The sequence below is a fragment of the Puma concolor genome, chromosome E2 (genome assembly GCF_028749965.1).
Source record: "Puma concolor isolate L17-30 chromosome E2, mPumCon1.1.hap2, whole genome shotgun sequence".
Taxonomy (NCBI): Eukaryota; Metazoa; Chordata; class Mammalia; order Carnivora; family Felidae; genus Puma; species Puma concolor.
In genome coordinates this window covers 56,559,515-56,585,261 of record NC_141681.1, presented here as the reverse complement: position 1 = coordinate 56,585,261, position 25,747 = coordinate 56,559,515, and the positions used below count along the sequence as shown (strand labels likewise).

The 25,747-nt window shown below is 46.3% G+C and overlaps 1 protein-coding gene and 1 long non-coding RNA gene across 2 annotated transcripts in view; both read right to left on the bottom strand.

The window, feature by feature from the left end:
• PPP2R1A (protein phosphatase 2 scaffold subunit Aalpha) overlaps positions 1-14,794 on the bottom strand; it is a 37,373-nt gene extending 22,579 nt beyond the window's left edge. The window contains exons 1-2 of the mRNA XM_086688396.1: positions 14,625-14,794; positions 611-701 (exon numbers count right to left, since the gene is read on the bottom strand). Of these exons, the coding sequence (XP_086544522.1) occupies positions 611-701; positions 14,625-14,702 (169 nt within the window). The 5' untranslated portion in view covers positions 14,703-14,794. The remainder of the gene's footprint in view (positions 1-610; positions 702-14,624) is intronic.
• A 4,101-nt stretch (positions 14,795-18,895) lies between these two features.
• The window catches only part of LOC147573793 (uncharacterized), a 76,347-nt gene continuing 69,495 nt past the window's right edge, over positions 18,896-25,747 (bottom strand). The window contains exon 3 of the long non-coding RNA XR_015244448.1: positions 18,896-19,086. This is a non-coding gene — a long non-coding RNA (uncharacterized LOC147573793). The remainder of the gene's footprint in view (positions 19,087-25,747) is intronic.

The window sequence follows — 25,747 nt, the reverse complement described above, 5'->3', positions numbered from 1 at the left end:
CTTGGGTCTGAATCCAGGTAGTCAGGACTCTCAGGCACTGCATCCAGATTTGCATCCAGCACGATGAGATAAATAACCTCCTAACTGTAGGATCTCCGGCCAATATATTACTTCACCTCTTCCTGCCTCAGTTTCCTCACCTACACAGCTGCTGTGAGATGAACTCGGAGAACAATGGGGACGTGCACTTACTGAGCACGGGCCCCCAGTCTGAGGACGTGAACTAACCCAATCTTCCCGAGAGGGGGTCGCGAGCACCGCCGGGCACGTGGTAGGCAGGGAAGCGGCAGCATTTATTATTACTGTTACTTAACGTTCACGTCAACGCTACAGCACGCACACGTTCATCCCTGCTCTGTACAGAAAAACTATAAGGAACAGTTAGGTTAAGTAACTCACCTAACGTCACCAGCTGCTGACTGTTAGCAGTGCCAACCTGGCTCCATCCGCCTCCAGACCCCTTTTCCCAATCCAGCCCCCACCCCACGAGTGCCCGGCACAGGGCAGACGCTCACAAAACAATGTGTTAAATCCCCAATGAGGCCTCTCTAGCAGGAACCCCCCCTGGCAGCCCCCACTCCGCCCGGGCCCCGGGGCCCCACCTCCTTACCTGTCAGGAAGGGCAAAAGCTCACTGCGGGTCCTTTCCACCCCAAGGGCCAGGGCGATGGTGGACAGTTTCTTGATGCTGTTGAGGCGAAGCTAATGAGAGAAAAGAACAGCAGGGTCAGAGGATCTTAGCAAGCCCCAACTTAGGGGTGTGGGACAGCTCTGGATCCAGACAGCCTCTGGAAGCCTCACTAATGTGTGGAAGGAGGTGGAACGGGGACTTGGCACACACCGACCAGGTGCATGAGTCAGTAACTACAATGGTAGCCGCGGCCTCAGAAAAAGCATGTAATGAGTCTTACGGAGCCAACACTCATTCTGTGGTGCTTCCCACACTCTAAAACCACGCTTAGACCGCGCTCTAAAACCGTTCACTGCTTCCCCACACTCCCGATCCTCCTCCTCTGCTTTTGCCCCTCCTGCACTCAGCACCTGACAGGCTCCAAAAGGGGCGGCCACGTTCCAGCACGTTTACTCTGTGGTCCTAGGCCAGGCACTCACACGACAACCCTGAGGGCAGAGTTGTGGTAAGCCCCGTTCTATATAGGGGGAAACAGGCTCAGGGAGCAAAAGTCCCTTCTACAGGTCACACAGCTCACATGGCGTGGGGCAGGGACCGAAACCCAGGACCACCAGCTAGCAGTGATGATGACAGGACAAACAATATTACAACAACGCTGCTACATAAACAGTAAACTGTAAACTACAGTAAACTGTAATAATACCACTAGTGTAACAGGTTGAATAGCGGCCGCCAAAAGCTATGCTCCCGTCCTAACCCCAGTAATCATGAACGTGAAAACAGGGACTCTGCAGATGTAATGAAGTCAGCATCTCAAGATGAGATCATCTAATTCAAGGGGGAGCCCTGTGAAACAGAAAATATGTTTACTGGTCCCTGCCCCTGGTTCCTGCACAGAGCTCCTAAAACCCTTGCAACTTCCTAAGTGGTAAAAGCACTAAGAGCATCTTCCATTCTAATATTTGGTTTATGACCCTGATTCCTAACACAGAGCTCCTAAATCCCTTGGAATTTCCTAAGTGACAGGAATGTCTTTTGTTCTAATGAAGCAAATCTGGGTGGGCTCCTGGATGCGTGCTGGTCACCAGGAAGACCAAGCCACGGTCACAGCCGGGAACCTCCCATTACTGGGAAAGGGGCTGGAAATGGGAGCCGATGATCAATCATGCCTGCATGATGAAGCTTCCATAAAAACCCACAAAGTATAGGGTTTGGGGAGCTCCCAGGTTAGTGAACATATCCACGTACCAGGAGGGTGGTGCATCCCAAATGCAGGGGAACAGAAGCTCCTGTACTCAGGACCCTTCCAGACCTTACCCTGTAGGTAGCTCTTCATGTGGCTGTTCATCTGAATCCTTTAAATCTTTTATTAAATAAGCTGACAAATCTAAGTGTTTCCCTGAGTTCTGTGAGCTGTTCTGGCAAATGATCAAATGCAAGGACAGGGTCGTGGGAACCTCCAATTTGTAGCCAAGTCTGACAGAAGCTGTGGGTGACGTGGGGACCTATTACTCGCAACAGGCATCTGAGGTCGGGGGTCTCGGGGTACCGCGCCCTTAACCTGCGGGATCTGTGCTGACTCCAGTTACTGTCAGAACTGAAATGCACTGTGGGACACCCAGCTGGTGTCACAGAGAACTGCCTGGCGTGAGGAAAACCTCACACGTGGTGTCAGAAGCGCTGAGTGTGGTAGTGCTTTGCTCTACACGGCCAATGACCGTGTCCCAGTGAGACAGAGAAGGAGACATGCAGACACCATGGGGGAAGATCATGTGAAGATGGAGGGTGAGACCGAGGCGACGGGTCCACAAGCTAAGGAGCGTCAAGAATTGCCAGCTGCTGCCCAAAGCCAGGAGGGAGGCATGAACTGAATCTTCAGAGCCTCCGGGAGGAGCCAACGCCGCTGAGGCCTTACTTCAACCTCTGGCCTCCAGAACGGTGAGAATCATTTCTGTTGCATTAAGCCACCAAGTGAGCGGTCACTTGTGGCACCAGGACTCTAACGCATCTGGCTAACACAGGAGCCGTCTCACACGGAGTACCTCCCAGGGAGGTCAGCATCCGACACCCCCTTCCCTCCCGCGGAGACCGGCTCAGAGAGGCGGACACATGCAGACGCGAGCGCTGGGAGAGCAGGGACCTGGCACGCAGGCCCGGAACGGAAAGCCCTCTCGGTCCTCCAGTTCCACAGGGGCTGTGGCAGAGTGAAGGGAGGTCACACGCGTGGGAGTGGAAGGAAACACCCTTGTGAATGAGTAAGCCACTGCCGGGCACCCAGAGGGCATCCTCTTCCTGGAAGGAGAGGCCGAGCAAGAAGGCACGGGGCTCCCCGGGCGGGTTCTTTTCCCAAAGAGGTCTGCCTGCCAGTGACTGCGATCCTGCATCGGTCCCCGGTCCAGGGGTTCAAAAGTCTCTCTGAGATTACAGACACTGGCGGGACTCTGAGGAAATGCTATGGCAGCCTCAGCTCTCAGAAAAATGCGCTCACAGCTTCTCATACAATGTCACTGGGTTTTTGGATTTAATCTGGTCCAAACGCTCACCTCTCTGGCAGCAATGAACCTCAAGATTAAGCATCACGAGGCCTCCGTGTTATTTTTAGCCAAAAATTAAAACACATATAGAGACAGGCCAATAAAAACATAAAAGCAAAATATGGTAAACACTAACAGTTAATGAATATGGGTGGTAAATATAAACCTCTTCTGTAAATTGCCGGCAAGTGATTATTTTGAGCATTTTGGGCCACACAGTGTCCGTCCCAACTACTCACCTGTGCACTGGCACAAAAGCAGTCACGGAACCAGACGATATGCCAACAAATGGGCCAGGCTGTGTTCCCATAAAACTGCACTTGCAAAGCAGGCCGTGGGCTTAATGTGGCCCATGAGTTGTAGTCTGCTGGCCCTGGTACTAGCCTTTAAATGTTCTGTATGTTTGAAGTCTTCCATAATAAAATATCAGGGGGAGCACTGACTCAGTTGCCAGTTTCTTTCCACCTTGTTGCCTCCAAGTTGGATCTCTGGGTTTTTCTCTTGGCTGGGCTATGGGGAAATGTACAGGCGGGCCAGGGCCACACCAGGTGAACGGAAGTCCTGAGCACAAGGAGATGGTGGCAAGGAATGATCATATGCATAATGCCAGCAACAACAGCTGCTAATGTTTACTGATCACTTACTATGCGCTTAGTAGCCTTCAAGTGCTTGATGTGGAGAATTACCATATTTGATTCCTAGAAATGGGTTCTGAGGCAGGTATTGTTATTGGAATCCTCCTTCTAAGGGTAAGGATGCTGATGCACAGAGAAGCTGTCATTTGCCAGAAAGTAGCAGAGCCCAGGCTGGAAGCCAGGAACCCTGACTCTTAATCTCAACATCACTACAGTTAAGGAAAGACGCCCAAGGGGTGGACGCATGAGAACCGGTGCATCTCTGCCATGGGAGAGAGCCCCCTTCCCTCCTGCTGTCCCTGGAGATTCTGGTTTTGGTGTTGTTGAGAACGTCAGATTACTTTCTTCAGCACAGACAGCACCGTGAACACTCAAGAAAGGCAGCACGGGGTGGTGCTCTGGAGCCACACGGCCTGGGTTCAAGGCTAAGCAGCTTTGCATTATTAGCTATGGGATCTTGAGCCACTCTTTGCACCTTTCTGAGCCTCAATTTCCTCACCTGTGAATTGGGGATTACAACATCACCTATCCTCAGGTTACTGTGAGTGCCGAGTGACATATCCTGGGAACACCCTAGGACCAGCTAAGACAATAATGGCAGCTGTGTCCACTTCACCTGCTGTAGCACCTGATTTTGTTCAGGTTATCAAGAAGGGCTATGTGGCAGCTGGGTAGGTATCCACTGACGTCTCTCTTCCCTTCTCTTCGAGGGAGATATTTCCGTGGTACATACTGTGTGCCAGGCACCGTTCTAGGTGCTTTCATGTCTTAACTCACTGGATCCTCACAACCACCCCAGGAGGTAAACACAGGATCACCCACCACATGACAGAGAAAACAAAGGCACAGGGAGGTTCAGTAGCCTCAGGCAGCTCAAAGGTGGCAGAGCCAGGATGGGAACCCAGCTACCTGGCTCTTCACCAGAACCATCAATCTGTATTTCCGTGTTTCTCCTTTGGGGGTGGGGGTACCCTGAGCAGGTCTAATAACAACCACAATTCCAAAAGAGAGGAAAGCATAGACGACCCTAGAAATATCTGCGACAGCTGAAATGAGATGTGAACAGTCATGACTTCCACAGGCTTTGCTGACGCTATTTGCGCTCTGCTATCATAACACTACAGTTTGTAATAGAAGGAAAGGTAAACTGGAGTTCTAGGGTAGTGACAAAAAAGGCATTACTTTTCCCATCTGAATTCAGATGGGAATTCTCTGCTGGAATTCTAGACAGGCCCTGGGTTAAGAGCTCCTGCAATGGGCTACAATGCCTCTCGTAACCCCTGGGTTGCAGCTGTGCACACGATCCCCTCAAGACATTTCTGAACCGTGCCTGCATCCAACATGACTAGGAAATTAACGCCCAGCCAGTGAAATCCAAGCGGGAATGGTGTGTGCAACTTCTAGAAGTGTCCTTGAGAGGATCTGGGGTCACGCTCTTCTTCCGAACAATGTGTAAGAGCCTGAGACCCTGACACCACGGAGTGCCACACCAGCGTGAACTGCCATCAGGAGTCAAAAATAAACTTCAAGCTCATTTAAACTTCCTTTTGAATTTTCCTATGATTTACAGCCAAACTGAATCCCAATGAACTCAGCACATGACCTAGTTCTGGACAAGGAGCAAGTTGGCCAAGGAGCTTCCAAAAAAGATTTTCTTCCTCAGGAAATAAGGGAGAAGGACAGAACAAAACAAAACAAAACAAAACAAAACAAAACAAAACAAAACAAAACAAAACAAAAACAAACAACCCTCTCTGTCCTGGGTCGGCCCCTGCTTTCAGTGTGGTCTTGGGAGGACTTAATGACAGCAGACACTGCAGCAATCTTGTGACCCCACTAGGCAGGTCAAAAAACCAGCATACTCTGACCCAATTCTGTGATATCCTTGAGCTGCTGAACTCACTACAGAAGGGAAAAACGAACCCTTACTTGTAGGGACAACTGTTGGGCTCTCTGTGACATTCCTGATGGAGTAGCTACCGACATCAATGAGAAATAAGAAAAGAAAAAGAAGAAAAAAAAAAAAGAAATCCTTCCTGTTCCTTGATCATGTCACAGTGCTGGAAGAGTACCCTGTGCACTGTCCCCCAAACTGGTCCCTGGGCTGCATCTGCCTGTATCCCCAGCAGTCTTCAGCACACAGCCCAGTACCCAACGACATGATGGATAAAATCTCCCGTCCTGCCACCACATCCACCTATAAAAAGCACTACTTGGCTTTTTAAGGCCCATGTTCCCATTCGATCCACAAAGCCTCCCTGACGTGAACATGCACAGTGTGACCCCAGGGAGCTTTCCTGACCCAAGTGTGTAAGGGGTGAGCCACACGCAGTCCATCTTCCCTTCACAATCAAGAGCGAAACCCAAAGGCCTTACTGTGGCCTCCGAGGCCCAAACACAATCTCGCCCCCGTCTCCCCACCCACTCTCACCGCCCACCACCCCCTTGCCCCCAGAAATCCTGTCACAACGGTTTCCTTGACAATAACCAACAAACCAATGCCACCCCAACTCTCCCCCAGCTCTTTGCACTTGTTGATGTGCTGTTTCCTCAGCCAGAGACACTGTCCCTCCAGACACCCCCGGTCTCTGCTGGATCCTCACACATGACCCTCCCAGGGAAAACAGCAGGCCATCGCTCTCCACATGCATGAACTCTCATCGCTCTTGACACAGACTTCTCTGTTCAGTTTGTCCTTCTCCACCCTGTGCGCCAAGCACCTAGGACAACACTTGGCATGGAGCTAGAACAAGAAATATTTGCCGGATTAATGTTTTCTCTCTTTTTTTTAATAAAGGAAACACAGATGTTAGTACAAGCAGCAATAACAAGTTTCTTAGAGGAATGCGCTCCAAACTGGAACTGTTTGCAGCAGCTGGTGGCTGGCAATGGGGCAGTGGGGTCTGTGACGTAATGTGTGTGCTTTACCAAGGAGCTGCGGCCTGGGGAAGTGCCCAGTGAGTGACAGAAGTCTCTCCACCTCCTCTAACGCCCTATATATCTTGCCTCCTTATTCCACAAAGGATCACGTTTCTAAATGAACACAATGTGTGTGGGTGTGAAAAATGAAGCATCCACCTGGCAATCGTTCAGCACTGCCGAAGAGTGGAAATGGGCATCACAACCTCTATTTCTAGATCACGTGAATTTTTTAGTAACAAAGGAGCGTGTGCTCTGGCTTTCCCCATTAGCTAAGGGCTCCCAGGCCAGTCTGGCCACTCGGAGCTTTGGTTTCCTCACGAGAAGAGTGGGAATCACAACAGTGCCTATGGACTCACAGGATTGCTGGGATGATCTAATGAGGGAAACCTAGAGACAGAGCCTGGCAGGTACCAAACGCATAAGTATTACTGTTATTCTTATCATGTCTCTTGTATATTTGGCTTTTCGTGGGGGAGGTGGGGGAGGAACAACAGTGATCTCTCCCCCCCTCAGAAACTGCAGCACTAGAGTACCTCCCACCGCAGCTGGCCTCGCATGATGATTATTTATGGACGCGCCTGTCTCCCTGGTTTGGAAAGTGACTGGTCTCTGGGACAAGGGTCAGGACTGTTACCAGTGGTAATTCCTGAACCTTTGACAGGGCTGAGCACACTAAAAGGCATAAATAGAAACGATTTAATTTACAGAGTACTTACTACATGCCAGGCACACAGCCAGGTACTCTACACATGTTCTCTCTTGCTATTCTGGTAACCCCACAAGAGGTAGACGCCAGCCCTGTGTTCATTCCACAGACGGGCAGGTGGGGTACAGAGAGGGGAACGCAGGCCGCCCCGCGAACCGTGGCAGAACCTGGAACTCGCACCCAGTTCCGCACTACCATCCTACACAACTTCTCTTTCTCTAGTTTAAACTCTCAGACAGCAACCTCATTTCTAAGTTCTGCTTCACCAATCCCCCACGCATTCCACAAAAAGAAGTCAAAGCTTGTAACGCCACGTTCCTAAGACATGGCCATGGGGCGTGCTGCTGCAAGGTCTCAGACAGTGGCTAGTGACTGCCCTGTCTACACGGTACAGCTCGCTAACCCAGCCTGTTTGTCTTCCATCCTCTTTTCTTTTAAACAATCAAGGCCAGAAGCGCTGAGTAGTAACTCATAAATTTCGAATCCAGGATTTTGAATCCTGGTCTGCTTCCACCCATGACATGGTCTCCCTGTGTCACTTCCAGGCGTAGGTTTTGTGTCCACAGGGGGCTCAGTTGAGTGGTGAGGAGTGCTGCCCTGAAACCCAGTGTCCCTGGCTAACTGCTAGTGTCACTACTTACCAGGTTGCGGGACACCAACTGAGTATCCTTATTTATTAAATGTGAAGATTCACAGCCAAATTTGCAAACTGATTTAAACAAGGTGATTGTAAAAGACACTTCTGAAGCAACTGAGATCTGATTATGAACTGAGGTTTAGGGGATACTGAACAATCACTGACGCAGATGATGGCACTGTGATTATTAAAATATCCACTGTTTTAGAGGTGCTATGTGGGAGAAAGTATGTGGGAGAAAATGTCTGAAGCCTGGGACTGATTTTAAAATACTTATGGGGGCGCCTGGGTGGCGCAGTCGGTTGAGCGTCCGACTTCAGCCAGGTCACGATCTTGCGGTCCGTGAGTTCGAGCCCCGCGTCAGGCTCTGGGCTGATGGCTCAGAGCCTGGAGCCTGTTTCCGATTCTGTGTCTCCCTCTCTCTCTGCCCCTCCCCCGTTCATGCTCTGTCTCTCTCTGTCCCAAAAATAAATAAATGTTGAAAAAAAAAAAAATTAAAATACTTATAAACGGGGGTTCCTGGGTGGCTCAGTCAGTTAAGCGTCCGATTTTGGCTCAGGTCATGATCTCAAAGTTCGTGGGTCCGAGACCCGCATCGGGGTCTGTGCTGACAGCTCAGAGCCTGGAGCCTGCTTCAGATTCTGTGTCTCCCTCTCTCTCTGCCCCTCCCCCACTTGCACTCTGTCAAAAATAAACATTAATAAAAAATGTTTAAAATACTTAAAACAAACAAACGACCCCCCACCCCTGCCAAAACCTGAGGGAGGGAAAGGAACACAGGAAAAAAAGTTGGTATTTCATATTTAACTATTGAAAAAACTTTTAATTTTTTAATGTTTATTTATTTTTGAGAGAAAGGGTAGACAGAGCGGGAGTGAGGGAGAGGCAGAGAGAGAGAGGGAAACACAGAAATCCAAGCAGGCTCCAGGCTCCGAGCCACCAGCACAGAGCCCGATGCAGGGCTCGAACCCACAAATTGGGAGATCATGACCTGAGCCAAAGTCGGACACTCAACCGACTGGGTCACCCGGGCACCCCTTCTGAAAAAAACTTTTAAAGGAAAGTAGGTAAGATGTTTTTGTGAAGATTCAAGTAACACACACTGAGCACTCAGCAGCATGCCGCCGGGCACATGGCAGGAGTTCTAGACCTCAGCACTACTGGACCATCTCCGCGGTGGGGGTCGTCCTGTGCTGCATAGGATGCTGAGCAGCATCCCTGCATCGGATGCCAGACGCACTCTCCCACCAGTCGCGACAGCCCAAAATATCTCCACATTTGTCTCCTGGGGAAACGAAGTCACCCCAAGTCAAGAACCACTGCTCTAGAGTGATCATGAATAGTTTTTAAAAATGCCTGAAGCACCTCACCTTGACAGACAAAGCCCCCATTATCTCAGCACCACTAAGACTACTCCCGGCCAACACTTAGCGAACGCTTAGAATTCGTCAAGCACTGTTCTAAGCATTTTCCACAGGCTATACTACTAAATCCTCACAACACCCTTATGAACTCCCAACTGACAAAACCACTCCATTTTATAGATGAGAAGACTGAGAGAGACAGCCTAACAGAGACCCACCCTCTCAGCCAGGGGACCATGCTGTCAGCATCACCGTGTCCCAAGCACCTGTGGATACTGCAACCTGGCCTCTGCCACTCACGGACTGGGCAGGCCTTACATAAGGGACACCATCTTTCTGCACATCACCTTCCCGAGTATAAACAATGAGCTACCACGACCACTGACCGAGGTCGTCACTACCGCATGCCTACTTCTAAGCAGCCACTTAACGTGTCGGGTCTACCGCATCTTCACAACCTCCATGGCAGATGCTGCTTCCTCATCATTATCCCCACTCTCAGGACGAGGAATCCGGGCCCAGTGAGGACAAGGAATTGGTCCAAGGATACACAGGGAGCAAAGTGGCGGAGCTGGGATTCAAAGCTCAGTCATCCTTGACTCCCCCTTCACCACCCACCACATTATATCCTATCCACCGGCAAACCCCAACAGCCCTTCTCTCAACAGACCTGGAATCTAACCTCTTCTCCCTACATACGTGCCGACACCAGTCCTGGGTGCTCTGCAACAGCACCCCAGCAGGTCTATCTGCTCCTGCCCAGCCCCCACTAAACAGCCACAAGGATCCTTTAGAATTAAGTCAGAACATCCATTCCTCTAGCCAAAGCCTTGCAGCATCACCAGAGCCTTTGCTCTGGTCCACAGGCCTTCACTCCATCTCATTTCAGACTGGTCCTCACCTCTCACCACTTTGCCATTCATTCTGCTTTAGCCACGCCTCCGGCCTGCTGGCCGTTCTCTAAACACAAGGAGCACGCTCCCACCTCAGGGCCTTTGTACCAACGTACCAACAGCTGGGAGAGTCCTCCCTGCCCCCCATTCATTCAAGTCCTTACTCCTGATCCCTTCCTCAGAGAACCTTCCCTACACACCCTGTCTAAAAAGCAGCCCGGGGCTTGCTCTATTCCCGGGTCCCTGCCTTATTTTTCTAATAAACACTTACTGCCACTGACATCACATTCTTGATCCGTCTGCCTCCTCTACTAGAACGTAAGTCCCACAAAGGCAGCAGCTTTGCTCTTTTACTCCCCAGTGTATCCTACCCTTTAAAGTTTATTTATTTATTATTTAGAGAGACAGGATGGGCATGCATGCACATGCGCACACAAGTGGGGGAGGGGCAGAGAGGAGAGAGAAAGAATCTCAAGCAGGCTCCACACCGTCAGTGCAGAGCCAGATGTGGGACTCCAACTCATGAACTATGAGATCATGACCTGAGCCAAAACCAAGAGCCAGATGCTTAACTGAATGAACCACTCAGGCACCCCTCTCCTAGCATTTAAAACAGTTTGGTGTGTAGGAGGTGCTGAACAAGTATCAGCTGAGAAATGAATCAAGACTAGAGGATTGCAAATCCCATGTTTTTTCTAGTATCTTAGGCTGTCTCATCAAAGGCCACTTAAAGTATCTGGCATTTGGAAATAGCAAGTTTCTGTCCCTCCCCAAATACTGTCCTCTCCTCAGGTCTTACCCTTCCTTTGGGAACCTTTCCTGGGTCCTCCACTTTTCAGCTGCATAAATCTGGCCAAGTTACTTACTGTGCTGTGCTTCAGTTTCCCCATCCGGAAAATATAGGTACACACAGGACCCACTTCAGAGAATGGCTATGAGAATTCAGTAAGCCCGCAAATGTACTGCCTTTTGTAGCCGTTAGCTTAGAGCGATCACCCAACAGACATCAGCTATCATTATTATTTATCCAACCCTTTGTGAGCTCCTGTATCACTGGATATCACAGACACCGCCACAGGCCTTCCTGGTGATGACTGTGACTTTGGGTTCTGTTCTGAGGCCTGTACTGAGCCTCTGAATCCTGAGAGATGAATCAGAGCCAAGCCCTGTCCTCAGAAAGCCCATACACATGGACACAGATGCAATCTCTGAGATTCTGTCTCTGATTCTTAGGAAAATGTTCAAATTCCTTTCACACCCAGATCTGTATATATCTGTGTGAAAAGATTTGAAAAAAAACACAAGCTAAAAGTGCAAGTTGCAGAAAAAAATATTTAATGTTTAAAAAAATAAAAAGCCACTTGCTTTCTTTTTCTATATTTGACTGGAGCACACTCAAATACAGTGCAGACTCCAAAAGAAATCTAATGCAGATAATAAATGCAAGCCATAGATCTAAGTTTATATCTTCTGGTAACATTAAAAAAATAAGAAGCATGCAAAATTAATCTTAATAGATTTTATTCAACCTGCTATAACAAAATTTTTATCATTTCAACAGGTAATCAAGATAAAAAGCTTCACTCCATTCTCCATTGTGTGTCTTCGAAATCTGGTATGCATTTAACTTCCAAGTACATCTCAACTCAAACTAGCCATATTTCACGTGTTCAATAGCCATATATGGAGAGTGGCTACCACACTGAACTGCACACGCCTATGAAGATTTGTAAGAACCTGACAACATGGGTTACTCTGGGGGCGGGGAGGAGAGGATGGGATTTGATACAGAGATGGTTTAAGTCAAAGGTTGGCACTCTCTTTTCTGTAAAGAACTAGGCAGTACATACTTTAGGCGTAAAGGGGCCAGACTGTCTCTGTTCTCAATTCTACCCCACTGTTGTGTCACAAAAGCAGCCATGGACAGTATGTAAACGAATGGGTCTGTTTTCAATAAAACTTTATTAAAAATAAATAGGCAAAGGGCCACCCGTGGCCATTTGCCAACCCCTGTGATGATGAAAGATAGAAGCAGAAAACGTCCACCTTTAGCCCAGAAGGCTGACCTATAGCTTGCCTACTTTCAATAAGGACCAAATATGTACTGGTTACTACATTCTTAAAGAGGCTCATGACTGCCTGTACGTCTCACCCATAGTTAATATCAAGCTAAATGATAATCACTAGAAAAACCTTCTGAAAGTAGTTTTATGAGTAGAAATTCTAAGAAAACATTTATGATCTAATACTCCCTGCAAAATCCCTCACCCTTGAGCACTAAGCATATAATAACCACTGGCTACATACAGCCAAAGTGCAGCTCTTTCTGCCCACAGGTCCTGTCCCTGTGCTACTTAAATAAATTTACTAAGCTGCACCATAAAATATCTCAAGAATTCTTTTCTGACCGTCGATCCAGGAACACCTGGTTTAAGTGATTGCTCAGGACAGCCTTGTGAGTCATGACCCCTTTCACCTTCATCTCCCAACACCAACAGCTCATTCTCTTGGCTCCAGCTACACTGGCCTTCCTGCAGTTCCCAGAACACGTGCTGCACCATTCCTGCCTCAGGACCTTTGCACTTGCTTCTTTTAGCTGAATGCTATTCCCCAGACATCCATGGGGCCTGCTCCTCACTTCACATCTCTGTTCAAATGTCCCCTTCTCAATAAGGCCTTCCCTAGCCATTCTATCTGAACCTGTAACACTCTCCTGTCCTCCCCATCCCTGCTTCATTTTTGTTCAAAGCACTTTTACCATCCTGACAGCATACGTTTTACTTAAGTGTCTTATTATCTGCTTCCCCACATGGCAACATAAAGCTCCAGGAGGCGGGTAGTTTTTGTTCATCTTGTTCCCTGCTGTGTACCTGTGCCTAGAACAAAGCCCTACCCAGAGGAGAGGCCCAATAAATACTAACCGATTCACTATCACAATACGCTGTTGTTTCCTCCCCACATGACACACGTGTTAATAATGTATTCAGCTGTTTCACATCTGCCTCTTGTATAACAAATGGTGTCACCATTATATCCTCAGCACCATAAGTGATACGTGGCAGGTGTTTACTGAACAAATGAATTTACACAACAGCCCCATGAACCAGATAATGACCTCCATTTGAGAGAAGAGGAAATCAAGGCTTAAGGAGATTAACCAACTTGCCCATGTCTATTAGCAAGAAGTGGAAGAGCCAGGAGTACAACAGCAACCGGTCTGACTCCAGAGCCAGAAAGCTCTACCTCGAGATCACTCAGAGGCTGGGCCCAGCGCAATCCGCTCAATTTTATAAACAGACAAATTCTGGCCCCTATAAAGGGAGGACGGGACCTCTTCAATTACTTCTCACTCCAATAATTGTAGCCAACGTTTATTAGGCCCTCATAACAACTAAGCACCGTTCTATTTTACTTGTGGTATTAACTCCTTCAGTCCATCACAAGCACTCGGTGAGGCCTGAACTATCATTAGCCCACGTTTCGGGGAAAGCGGGCCCAGAGCCGTGAAGTAATGTGCACAAGGTCACACGACGGGTGGGAGGTGGAGCTGGGATGGGCAAACCTTGGAGTCCTTAGTCTTCTGAACCCTCGGCCATCCCACTCACCAAAAATGTGTTAGCCTGTTTAGTAAACTGCCCACCCGCAGTTCGGCAGGATCCCCAAAGCGGGGGAATTTCTACCTAGAAATCCGCTCTTAAATTTAGCTAGCTGCCCCCTTGGGAGTGGGGTTTTCGCCGCCCCTCCCCTCCGGGAATCTACACCAAAACTGAAGAGAGGGGGAGAGCAGGAACTGGAAAGACAGCCGTCATCTCTCAGTCCCCATTTAGAGAGTTTACCCCCACAGCGCTAAGGCCTAGCCGCCGGATCTCCCAGGAAGGGGAAAACCTACCCGGGTCCCGACCCACCAGGCGCCCCTCCCCCACTCGGAGCAAGTCGCACACCCTCCCCATCCCAAAGGGCCACTCAGGGGCTGCGGCCAATCACCGAGGCTTTCCCTCCGCCCCACCCAGTGGCCCGACCCCCTCCCCGGCCAAAGCTTCCCAGGACCCCGGCAGCCGCTTGCACTCGACAGGGCAGGCCTGGGACCCTCCAGGGTGGCCTGCCTCCCGCCCTCCGGTGGGCCGACACCCAATCCCCGGCGCCGTCTCATCCAGTCCTGGCACCCGAAGACGTGAGAGCTGGACGCTGATTGGCCGCGGCCCCCTTCCGCCGCTCCCGGCGAACACTGAGCCTTCTCCGCGAGGGCCGTCCGTGCCCCCATTACCCCTTCCCGGCTTCCCCAAGTTCCCCGTGGCCTCCGGACCTGAACATCCTCGTTGCGGAGCTCGTCTATCAGCACCGCGATGGGGTAAAGCGAGTCGTCGCCGTCCGCCGCCGCCATCTTGGCTCCGTCCCGTTCCTGTCAGACCGCGGCCAGCGCCGTGCTGAACCCGGTGCAGGGAGGGGCAGGGATGGAAAGAGGACGAAAGACGAGCGTGGGGGCGCCCGAGCCACTTTACAGGGGCTGTCCCACGGTCATTGGCCGCGCTACGCCAGGCCAAGTCTGCATTTCGTTGGTCCGGACAAGTGAAGCCCCGCCCACTGCCCACTTGCCATTGGTCGAGGGGACGAGCTGAAGCTGCCTGAGTATAGCTGAGAGGGGAAGGAAACGGAAGTGCGTGGTATCTTAGCGACCAAGATTGTGCCCGCCCACGTTGCCGCTAACAACGGCCCAGACGAGCGGCTGTTTTAGCCAATGAAGGGCGGAATCGAAGGAGGCAAAACCTGCCTCTGGCGAGCCTGCACAAAGCTGCGCCGGCGTCGCTAGGATTGCATGACGTCATGTGGGGAGCGAGACAGTCTGCAGGTTTTGGCTTGTGAGCTGGTGGCACTAGTGGCTGATGGATCTATCCCCAGCAACTTTGTGAAGGAGGAGTAGGGGTTGAGACTTTGGTTTTATGCTTTATTTTGCGGAGGCCCACACAAGGGCGGCGACTTGCCTTACTTTCTGCCTGAAGCTCAAGCCCCGTGTGGTTCTGGTTCCAAAGCAGTGTTGAGGCACATCCATTCCCCGTTTTGCACTTCAGCAGTCCTGGAAAATTAGAGCCCTCTCCGTACGTCGTGCTTTTTCACGTGAAACAGCATTTGTCCAAACCATCTCTTCTACTTGGAGAGCAGTTCCTATTTAATGCTCAGATCTCTGCATAAATGTCTCCCCTTCCCTGCCTCTCTTCAGGCTTGGTCCTCCAGTCCCCGGAACCACATACCACCACCACCCCACCCTAAACCCACGTATCTCTCAGTCTCTCATCTGTCTGTCCCAGAATTTCTATCCCTGGGCTGGCACTGTGACAATGCGCTGGAGTCTTACCTCTCACAGAGTGGGAGCAGTGTTGGGTCTTACTAATTAATCTCTATTCCAAGCTTTACTCAACACAGCCCCCCACCACATTTTAAGAGCACCTTAACACGGGGAGTTGGGGAATGGGGAAGAGAAGACCTGGGATGCTTTTCCCCCCTTCACTGCCCCCTTGAAAGCCAGAGCTGAGCTAGGACTCCTGGACACGTCTGAATAGCCCAAGCTTCTTTTCCAAACATGCCTACCCACTCCAGTGAGACAACTGTTCCTCATACACGGAGATGGTGGTAGCATTACATATTTCAATCCTTGCCCTGCATGTGCCCAGGATCTCCCCACCACTACAACAGCTCACTGAGACTATGGGTCTTCATAGGTAAGAGTGCACTTTAAATATCATAAAATTTTCTTTCTCAAATATACCTCACTAAGGCTGGGGTGGGGAGGTCACAGGCGTGCCATGTACAGACAACTCTGAGTCAGAAACAGTCTCAAACAGCAACTTGATTCTGGGCAGACTCTGTAAAGAACAGGCCTCACCATGGGCATCTGAATGAGTGACCCAGACAAGTATTTGAGCGATGCAATTGGTTTCCACAGTTCACAGCCCAAGAAAGGCAGGGCGGTCCTTAATCTGGCATCCATAGTTTTCCAAGTCGCACACTTGACAGCTGGACCCTTGGCAGCAGTCCAGGAATCTGACATGTGACCAATGAAGGAAACCACTGCCTCTGATTTCAGATTTGCAGAGCCGGCACTGAGACTAACCCATTCCAGTGGCCCAGGGGACACCATTAGGGTTCAGACTACCTAAACCATCAGCGAACAAGGACATGCTTTTAGGGGACCCTCAGAGGATTGAGGGTTCCTAGTGCCAGTGGCTTTCACCAAAGCATGGAGCTAAAAATGTCTTCTCAAGGGACAGGTACCACTTTTTCTGGTCAAGCTGACATGTTGCTAGAAAGAGTTTGCCTTCATTCTTGAATATGCACTTTCCATGGGACATGGGAATTTTGGGGCCCTTTCTATCCTGTTACAAGTGAGTCCGTGTTGACTCAGTCCAAAATTGGAATATCAAGGCACACAGTCGAAATGCATCTAAGGATCAGTTTTGAGGAGAGCTCACTAATAAGCTAATCAGTCTTTTAAAAACTCTTTATTTAATTTAGTTTTTAAGCACTGCTATTTTAAAAATTTTTTTTCCACGTTTTTATTTATTTTTGGGACAGAGAGAGACAGAGCATGAACGGGGGAGGGGCAGAGAGAGAGGGAGACACAGAATCAGAAACAGGCTCCAGGCTCTGAGCCATCAGCCCAGAGCCTGACGCGGGGCTCGAACTCACGGACCGCGAGATCGTGACCTGGCTGAAGTCGGACGCTTAACCAACTGCGCCACCCAGGCGCCCCAAGCACTGCTATTTTAAAAGAGCACACCTGTGAGTTGTGTCACAGAAGCCTCAAATTCACACCCCCTAGGAAGCTCCTAGGTAGAGGCTGACTCCCTTTGCCAAAGGCTCCAAATGACAGACTCTCACTCGCAGAGACGTGTGCCGTCTCCCATACACCATTAAGGTCCAGTAAGGGCTGGACCTCCTTTTAGGTGATGGGAAGGCAAAGAAACAAGGGTTTTCCCCTCACTGCTGGAGGGATTGAGCACTGTAAATGTGCCCATAGAGTTCTAACGTATTTTCATTGGAATACAGGACTCTGAACTTGAGCAGGTGGTATCAGCCACCCCTACTGGCAGATAGGTGATAGCATGTGAGACAGGGCGATTGAGACTGAGGCCTCTAACTTGCAAAAAGACAGTATATCATGTGTATCATGAAAACCTGGTACATCAGAGGTTGACCTAAATCCTTAGCCCTTATACACACACACTGGGGGCAAATGAAAGGCTGTGTGTCCCAGTAACACTTCTCTACCTGCACCTCACCCTGACTGGGATAATCCCCAATTTCTGGGATGGGGAAGCACAAGCCTATAACACAATTCCTGTCACATTCTAACAGCAGAAACAACAACTGGTTGTTGAACTTGTTCCAAAGGGTCCTGCTATGGTCTGTTTGCATCTCCTCAAAATTCATATATTGAAACCTAACCCCAAAGGTGATGGCATTTGAAGGTGGAGCCTTTGAGACATGATTGGGAGGCTCTGCCCTCATGAATGGGATGGGTGCCCTTTACAAGGAGACCTGAGAGCTCCCTCATCCCTTCCACCCTGTGAATATAAGATACAAGAAGACTGCAACCCAGAGGAAGGCCCATGCCAACCACACTGGCAGCCTGATTTCAGATTTTCAGCCTCCAAAACTGTGAGATATGAATTCATTTATAAGGTTCCCAGCCTGTGGAATTTTCTTACAGCAGTCCACACAGATTGAGAGAGGCCCAAACTACCTCATCAACATAGCTTTCCTCTGCTACTATGACAACACACTAAGGCTGGTGGTTGTATGGCTCAATAGCTACCCTATCCTCATTGCTAAGACTGTCCAGAAATGTAAAGGGTGTAAGATTTTACCCCATTTACAAACCAGTAAGTTAGCCTGCCAGCTGCATGGATGCTGGTAGAAGACATGAGATGCCAGGGACTGAGACAAAGGCAGTATTATGCATGCACAACAGGCAGCAAGAGCTTTGTGTTCACATCTCTTCCCTTTGCTTCCACAGGTCTCACGGGGGCCATGCAAAGAAGTCCAGGTGGATGCTGCACACACAGTAGATTCATGTCACAGCTGGAGAAAATTAAGTTCAGAAAACCCAATTTTTTCCGTTGAATTAGAAATGCAGGAGCGCCTGGGTGGCGCAGTCGGTTAAGCATCCGACTTCAGCCAGGTCACGATCTCGCAGTCCGTGAGTTCGAGCCCCGCGTCAGGCTCTGGGCTGATGGCTCAGAGCCTGGAGCCTGTTTCCGATTCTGTGTCTCCCTCTCTCTCTGCCCCTCCCCCGTTCATGCTCTGTCTCTCTCTGTCCCAAAAATAAATAAACGTTTGAAAAAAAAAAATTAAAAAAAAAAAAAAAGAAATGCATCTGCCCAACATTTGCCTCTGAGGAAGGCATTATCTCTAGTACATTGGCCAGGTAGTTAATCTGCCCTTTCCCCAAGAAAGACAATAATGCCATCCTCAGAGGCTGTTACACAAAAATGTTTGCAAGCCATTCCAGGACAGAAGCTGAAACAAGATATGAAAAAAAAAAAAAAAGAGAGGATCATGCAGAATCGTTTCCCCGTAGGGTGCACCTTTCCCTTAAAAATTTGGTTATGATTTATTGAGTAAAAAGATCCATTGAAGATTTTTGATACCAAGACTGCCCTTGGTTGTGTGGTGCTGTGGCACTGTGAAAGACTGAAGGAGCAGGAAGAGACCCAGATTTACCAGGACATTCACAGGAAAGATGGATCCAAAGGAGCAGTGATGTCAACCTGCATGAGCAAGGAGAGATGAAAGCAAATGAAAAGAAGGAACAATATCACATATTCTCAGTGAATTCAAACTTGTTATCTTCTCAGAAGAAAATAGAATACATTACCCAAACATACAGCAAAACAATTCTGGATGGATTGCCAATCTAAATTTTAAAGTGATATATGGGTTTTAAAAAAGGAGAATAACTGTAGTCTTAGAATAGGAAAGAATTTATTGAACAGAACAGTAAACATTATCTATAAAAGAGAAAATAGTTACATTAACATTAAGACTTTCTCCTTATCAAAACACAACACACACAGGAAAGACCAAGAGACACAGAGACAGTGTGAGAAAAGAGACCAGCAAAGGAAACTTATCCAGCAGATAAAAGGAATTGCTACAAATCAATAAGAAAAAATAAACAAACCAAAAAAACCAACAACCAAAAAAACCACAATAAAAATGGACAAAATAAACTAACACATACTTGAAAAAGAGGATGCCCAATGTCTAATAAATATGTGAAAGGATGCTCAACTTCCATAGTAATCAAGGACATTAAAAGAAAATCACTACTTGGTACCATCAGACACTAACCAGAAGTCAAAGAGAAATATGAAAAAATATTGAAACTGTTGACAAGGATGTGCACAAACCAAAAATCTCCTACACTGTTGGTGGGTGTGAAACTCTGTACATTTTCCAAACCCATTAGGCACTATCTCCTAAAGCTACAGAACTGTCAACCTGTCACCCACCAATTCCACTGTTACTTATATAGCCAACAGAAATATGTATATGTGCCAACAAAGCATGGTCTACATTTAGATACCAGTGGTATTCCTAATAGTCACAAACTGAAAACCACTCATATGCTAATTAATGGTGGAATGATTAGGTAAATTGTTTTATATGCACACAATGGAACCCTACACAGCAATGCCAATAAATGATTAATAACAGCATGTAGCAATAAATTCATAAACAACAGAAGGAATGACAAAAGCAAATACAAAAGAGTTAATGCTCTATTACCTTCTTTATAGCAAGACAGGCTAAAGTAACCTATGTTGTGCCATGCATGTCAGAGTACTGATGGCCCAGAGGAATAGTGACTGGTAAGGAGCAAAAGTCTGACAATATTCTATTCATTGATCTAGGTACTGAGTACAGAACGTGTTCACTTTGTGAACTTTTCTTGAGCAATGCACTTATCACCAGTGCATGTGTCTTTAAATTTTTCAAATACACATCAGCCTCAAAAAGATGGGATATGGTAAATAGATTAGAGCTGTCCATATATTATAAAGGTGGGGTTTAAGAATATTAAATAAAATGACACTGTGATTAGCTTTTAAATGTAAGCTGAAATTTCTAGGTAAAACAAATGATGAGTATACAACTTCAAAGAAAGAAGTTCAATTATAATGTAGAATTATAAATGAAAATTATATTTTGCAATCCATAGAAAAGTAGTTAACATAGATTAAATAATAAACCCCATTCCATTCAAATGTATCAATTATTATATTACAGTTAAATGCATTAATTATTATACCTTTAAAAATCAAGCAATTTTTACTACATTCATTGGATGTTTTCATAAGAGGTATGGCAAAGAAACTGAATTAAAGTATAAAAATTAAAAATACATTTTATGGAATTTTACAATCAAACAACTAGCATGGAAATATACACATACTATCACATACATTTTGAGTTTTGTCATAATTGTAACTAGTACTATTTAAAATTCTTTAAAAAAAATTTTTTTTTTACATTTATTTATTTTCGAGAGACTGAGACAGAGCACAAGCAGGGTAGGGGCAGAGAGAGAAGGAGACACAGAATCCGAAGCAGGCTCCAGGCTCCAAGCAAGTGTGCAGCACAGAGCCTGACGTGGGGCTTGAATCCACGAATGAGATCATGACCAGAGTCAAAGTCGGTCACTTAACTGACTGAGCCACCCAGGGACCCCTAAAATTGTTCTTAATGTACAATTTTCCAATATGTTAATTGATAGATAACAAACATAATTAAGTCTACATTTATATGTATAAACACACACAGATCACACACAGATATAGATCCCTACACACAATAATTGAAGGTAGGCATGTATTTATATATTTTTCTTCTTCGTGATTTGTGATCTAAAAATGTAGTTAATATTTACGTGCCTCATGTGAGCTACAAATATGGATTCCATTTGTGGTACAAGGTTCTATCTTTAATCTGTAAAAATGGATATATCCATTGGGTCAAAATTTTTTTTCAAATTATTAAATTCTCGATAGTTTATATCAGCTTCAGAATGTAAATACAGAGATAGCTATATAAAAATCTCTCCTAAAATCAAAGAGAATTGAAAGTCAAGGAGTCACAAAATCCACATAAACAGAATGGATTCATGTCTCTGCCCTTCAGATGGCACTCCCTTCAGGGCTCCAAATTGAGTGGAAGTCTCCAACATTAACTAATATCTTCACTTCAAAGACTCAAGTGTGCACCTCCAAACTCTTTCTTCCCAACATGCCCAAATCATCTTCACAAAGGAGGGAAAAATCTTTCTTCTCCAGGTACCAATTCCATGGAATTCATGGCTTATAAAAATGTCACAATCACTTGATATTGGTTAAGAACCAGCTAAAATGTAATTCTATGCTGTCCACTACCCTCTCCAGTCCAACCTGTCCATTTCTCCCTGAAAATGTTCCCACAAGCTTATCTCCCATGCTCCCAAACATCATACTTCACATGACTGACTCCTGCCTCTCTGGTATGACATTACACAATTATACCTGGCTCCCCAAAGCTTTCTTTGCTGACTTTATTTTCCCTCCAGCACTATTCTCTTCAGTGTAACTGATGACCTGCCACATGCTGACCCATTTCCAGGCTCTTTTTCTTATAATCCCATACCTACTTCACTTTTGGAAAATTTACTGTGACAAATTTAAGTTACATGCTCAAAGTTTTCTCCATAATATCTGGATTTTTTCAAGACCTGGTGTTTATATACACATAAATTCTGAACTCCTCCAGAACGGCAGACATTAGTAAAACGTCAATCACACGAGTATTTACAAGATAATTATATAATATTACAGTTATTATAATTTTTTGTTAACATTGAAGAAAATGCTCAGTATGTTCTGTTTACCATTCTTGGGTTAGCCTCTCATAATTGTACTGGAGACTCTGAGGGGGATGAGTAAATTACCAAACAAACATTATGGAAATACATTCGATTTACAGATTTCTCATAAGACGAGGGGATTTTATATTTTTTTTTCCGTTTTTCCTTTTTATTTAGCAGCACATACTGAGAACAAAGAATGCTTCCACTTATGTTTAGGTTTTGAGGAATCACAATGAAGAGAAGACAGGAAACACTAGTAAGAAGATCATTCTTATTGCCAGATCCCTGGTGGCCATGCTGTCAGTCCTAAGTGACTGATACTTGTCTTCTGGGCTAGAGAATCCTGTGTGGGAATAGGAGGCAGGGGCCACATGAATCATGTCAGCTTAAATCCGATATTCTCCACTTCCCAACACTTCCTACTTTCAAATAATTACTTAAAGTTCTTCAGTCATTTAGGGCCTTCCAAGAGTTGCATGAACAACCGTTATACAACATCTGCTACATGTGAATCAGTGTTATAACAACCACCCATGTACTAACTTAATATTTCTTATAAATACATGAGGCAGGCACTATTACATTCCTTATAAAGATGAGGACCACATAAGCACAGAGAGGTTAACTGCTTTGTCTGAATTCATTCACAAATAAGGGATAGAATGGGGACTGGAACATGGCTGGGTGGGGAACAAAATTAGTGCATTTAATCCATAATATAAGAAAATGCTAGTAAGCTGTGTTCTTTATTTTTTCTGTATTTTTAAAATATTTTATTTATTTATTTAGAGAGAGGGAGAGCAAGTGGAGGAGGGGCAGAAGTGAGAGGGACAGAGAAAATCCCAACTCAGAGCCCAACATGGGGCTCGATCTCAGGAACACTGAGCTCATGACCTGAGCTGAAATCAAGAGTCGGACACTTAACCAACTGAGCCACATAAGTGTTCCAGGTGTGTTCTTTAAATAAACCAAGATCTAAATTTAGATTTGTCTTTGTACCTTATCATTTCAATTTCGATTAGTGCTATTTAATTTGAATTTTTTTTTCAACGTTTATTTTTTATTTTTGGGACAGAGAGAGACAGAGCATGAACGGGGGAGGAGCAGAGAGAGAGGGAGACACAGAATCGGAAACAGGCTCCAGGCTCCGAGCCATCAGCACAAAGCCTGATGCGGGGCTCGAACTCACGGACCGCGAGATCGTGACCTGGCTGAAGTCGGACGCTTAACCGACTGCGCCACCCAGGCGCCCCAATTTGAATTTTTGTTAATAACAAGTTTCTAGTTATTTATGGAGACTTTTTCTTATAGGCAAATATAAACTGTGAATAATACCCTAGAGAGCTCAGTAAACTGTAGGTGCACTGAGGCAGGACTACAAAGCTGCAGGTTCCTGCCCCGTGACAACCTGGATTTAATGACCTGTCACATGCTGACCCATGTTCCATTAAGATGACAACAGAAAGAATCATTTGCTTTCATTCCACGAACAAAAGTGCAATACCACAAGACACAGGAACTCTGTAAGTATGGTGTCTCTCACACACACACACACACACACACACACACACACACACACACATATATGTACATAATATCACTTTTATTAATACTTGAGTTAAATAAAATTAGTACCAATAAAGCAAGATTTGTGAAAGATATTGCAATATAAGAAATATGCAAAATGGAATGTTAATGCAAGAACTTTGTATATTGTATAAGTGATATAACTTTTTGGATTGCTATTATAATATTTAAAAGCATCAGAAATATCACAAGATACATTTGAGCCTAAAAATCTCGCCCTGAAACCAAAGTTACATTTTATTTAAAAGCTGTTTCCTTGACATTACTGGGAAAAGTCTCTCCATAATCGAGACACAATTATTTAATCTATTCAGTGCGTCATAGATGCAGAGTTACAGAAAACATTTCTAGTCCAGCAACAGCGATCAGACACATTTTTCTGTACACAATCAGATGATTACTATACATTCATCTGACTATTTAGTTGAATGCACCTTAGAAACCTGACCATTATGTCTATGGTTCCTGCAAAGTAGGCTGAACAGGGAGTCCACAAATACAGCCCTCAAGCACATTAAAAATCAGATTACATGACCACTTGGGTGAAACCACATAATCACTGTCAGTGAGGATTACACTATGAGCCTTAGGAGCCATCAAGGATGGGTGTAGGTGTAGGACCCCATCTCTTTATACCAACTCAGCTCCTGGTTCAGGAGGTATTCCACCTTCCTGTGTAGCTTTAGCACTGAGCCAGATTCTGTGTTGACAGTCAGAGAAGTGAGTACGTGTGCAAGATGGGCAGCTGGGCCCTGAGATGTGTGTTTATGACTGTGTGACCCCCCCCCCACAACGGCAATTAGCATTTCACCTAAAGCAGCACTACCAGTGATAGGCTTGGGTCCTCAGAATATTTTTGCAAACATTCTTCCTACTTTCCAATTACCAAGAACAACTACAAGTTTCTACCTAGCATCTCTAGAGACCACTAGTGTGTGGGAAAGGATGCAAAGCCTGACGGAAAGAAGCAGTCTGGGCAGGAGGGCACCATGGGCCCAGGACAGAGAGCGCTGGAGAGGAGAGCGGGCGTGTGAGACACAGAGTCCAGGACAAGGGGCCAGGGTGACAGGGTTGAGAGAGAGAAGTAAAGGTTTCAAGTTATAAACAAATGACCTCTCAGGGGGAAGAAAGGACACAGCACCTTACCTGGAAGCCAATATTTGCCTGAGAAAGACTTTTTCCCCCTTTGCTCTTCAGTTCTCCGGGCCTCTTTCTCATCATCTGGAAAAAACGTAGTTTGCAAATGTACATTTTTTTTATGTCATCAAAATATGCCTTTTTTTCTTATCTTGAATTTATTTATTTATTTATTTATTGAATTTTCCAGTTAGTTAACATACAGTGTAGTCTTTTCTTCAGGAGTAGAATCCAGTGATTCATTACTTATATGTAACACCCAGTGCTCATCCTAACAAGTGCCCTCGTTAATGCTCATGATCCATTTTCCCCACACCCCATCAATCCTCAGTTTATTCTCCGTATTTAAGAGTCTCTTATGGTTTGCTTCCCTGTTTTTATCTTATTTTATCGCTATGATCATCCTTATCCCTTATCCCTCTGATCATCTGTTAACTTTCTCCAATTCCACATGAGTGAAATCATATGATATTAGTGTTTCTCTGACTTATTTTGATTAGCATAACACCTCTAGTTCCATCCATATGGTCGCAAATGGCAAGATTTCATTCTTTTACATCGTAAAGTATTCCACGTATACATATGCCACATGTTCTTAATCCATTCATCAGTTGATGGACATTTTGACTCTTTCCATACTTTGGCTATTGTTGATAGCACTGTTACACACGTTGGGGGCATGTGCCCCTTCAAATCAGCACTCCTGTATCCTTTGGATAAATTCCTAGTAGTGCTATTGCTGGGTTGTAGGGTAATTCTATTTTTAATTTTTTGAGGAACCTCCACATTGTTTTCTAGACTGGCTGCAC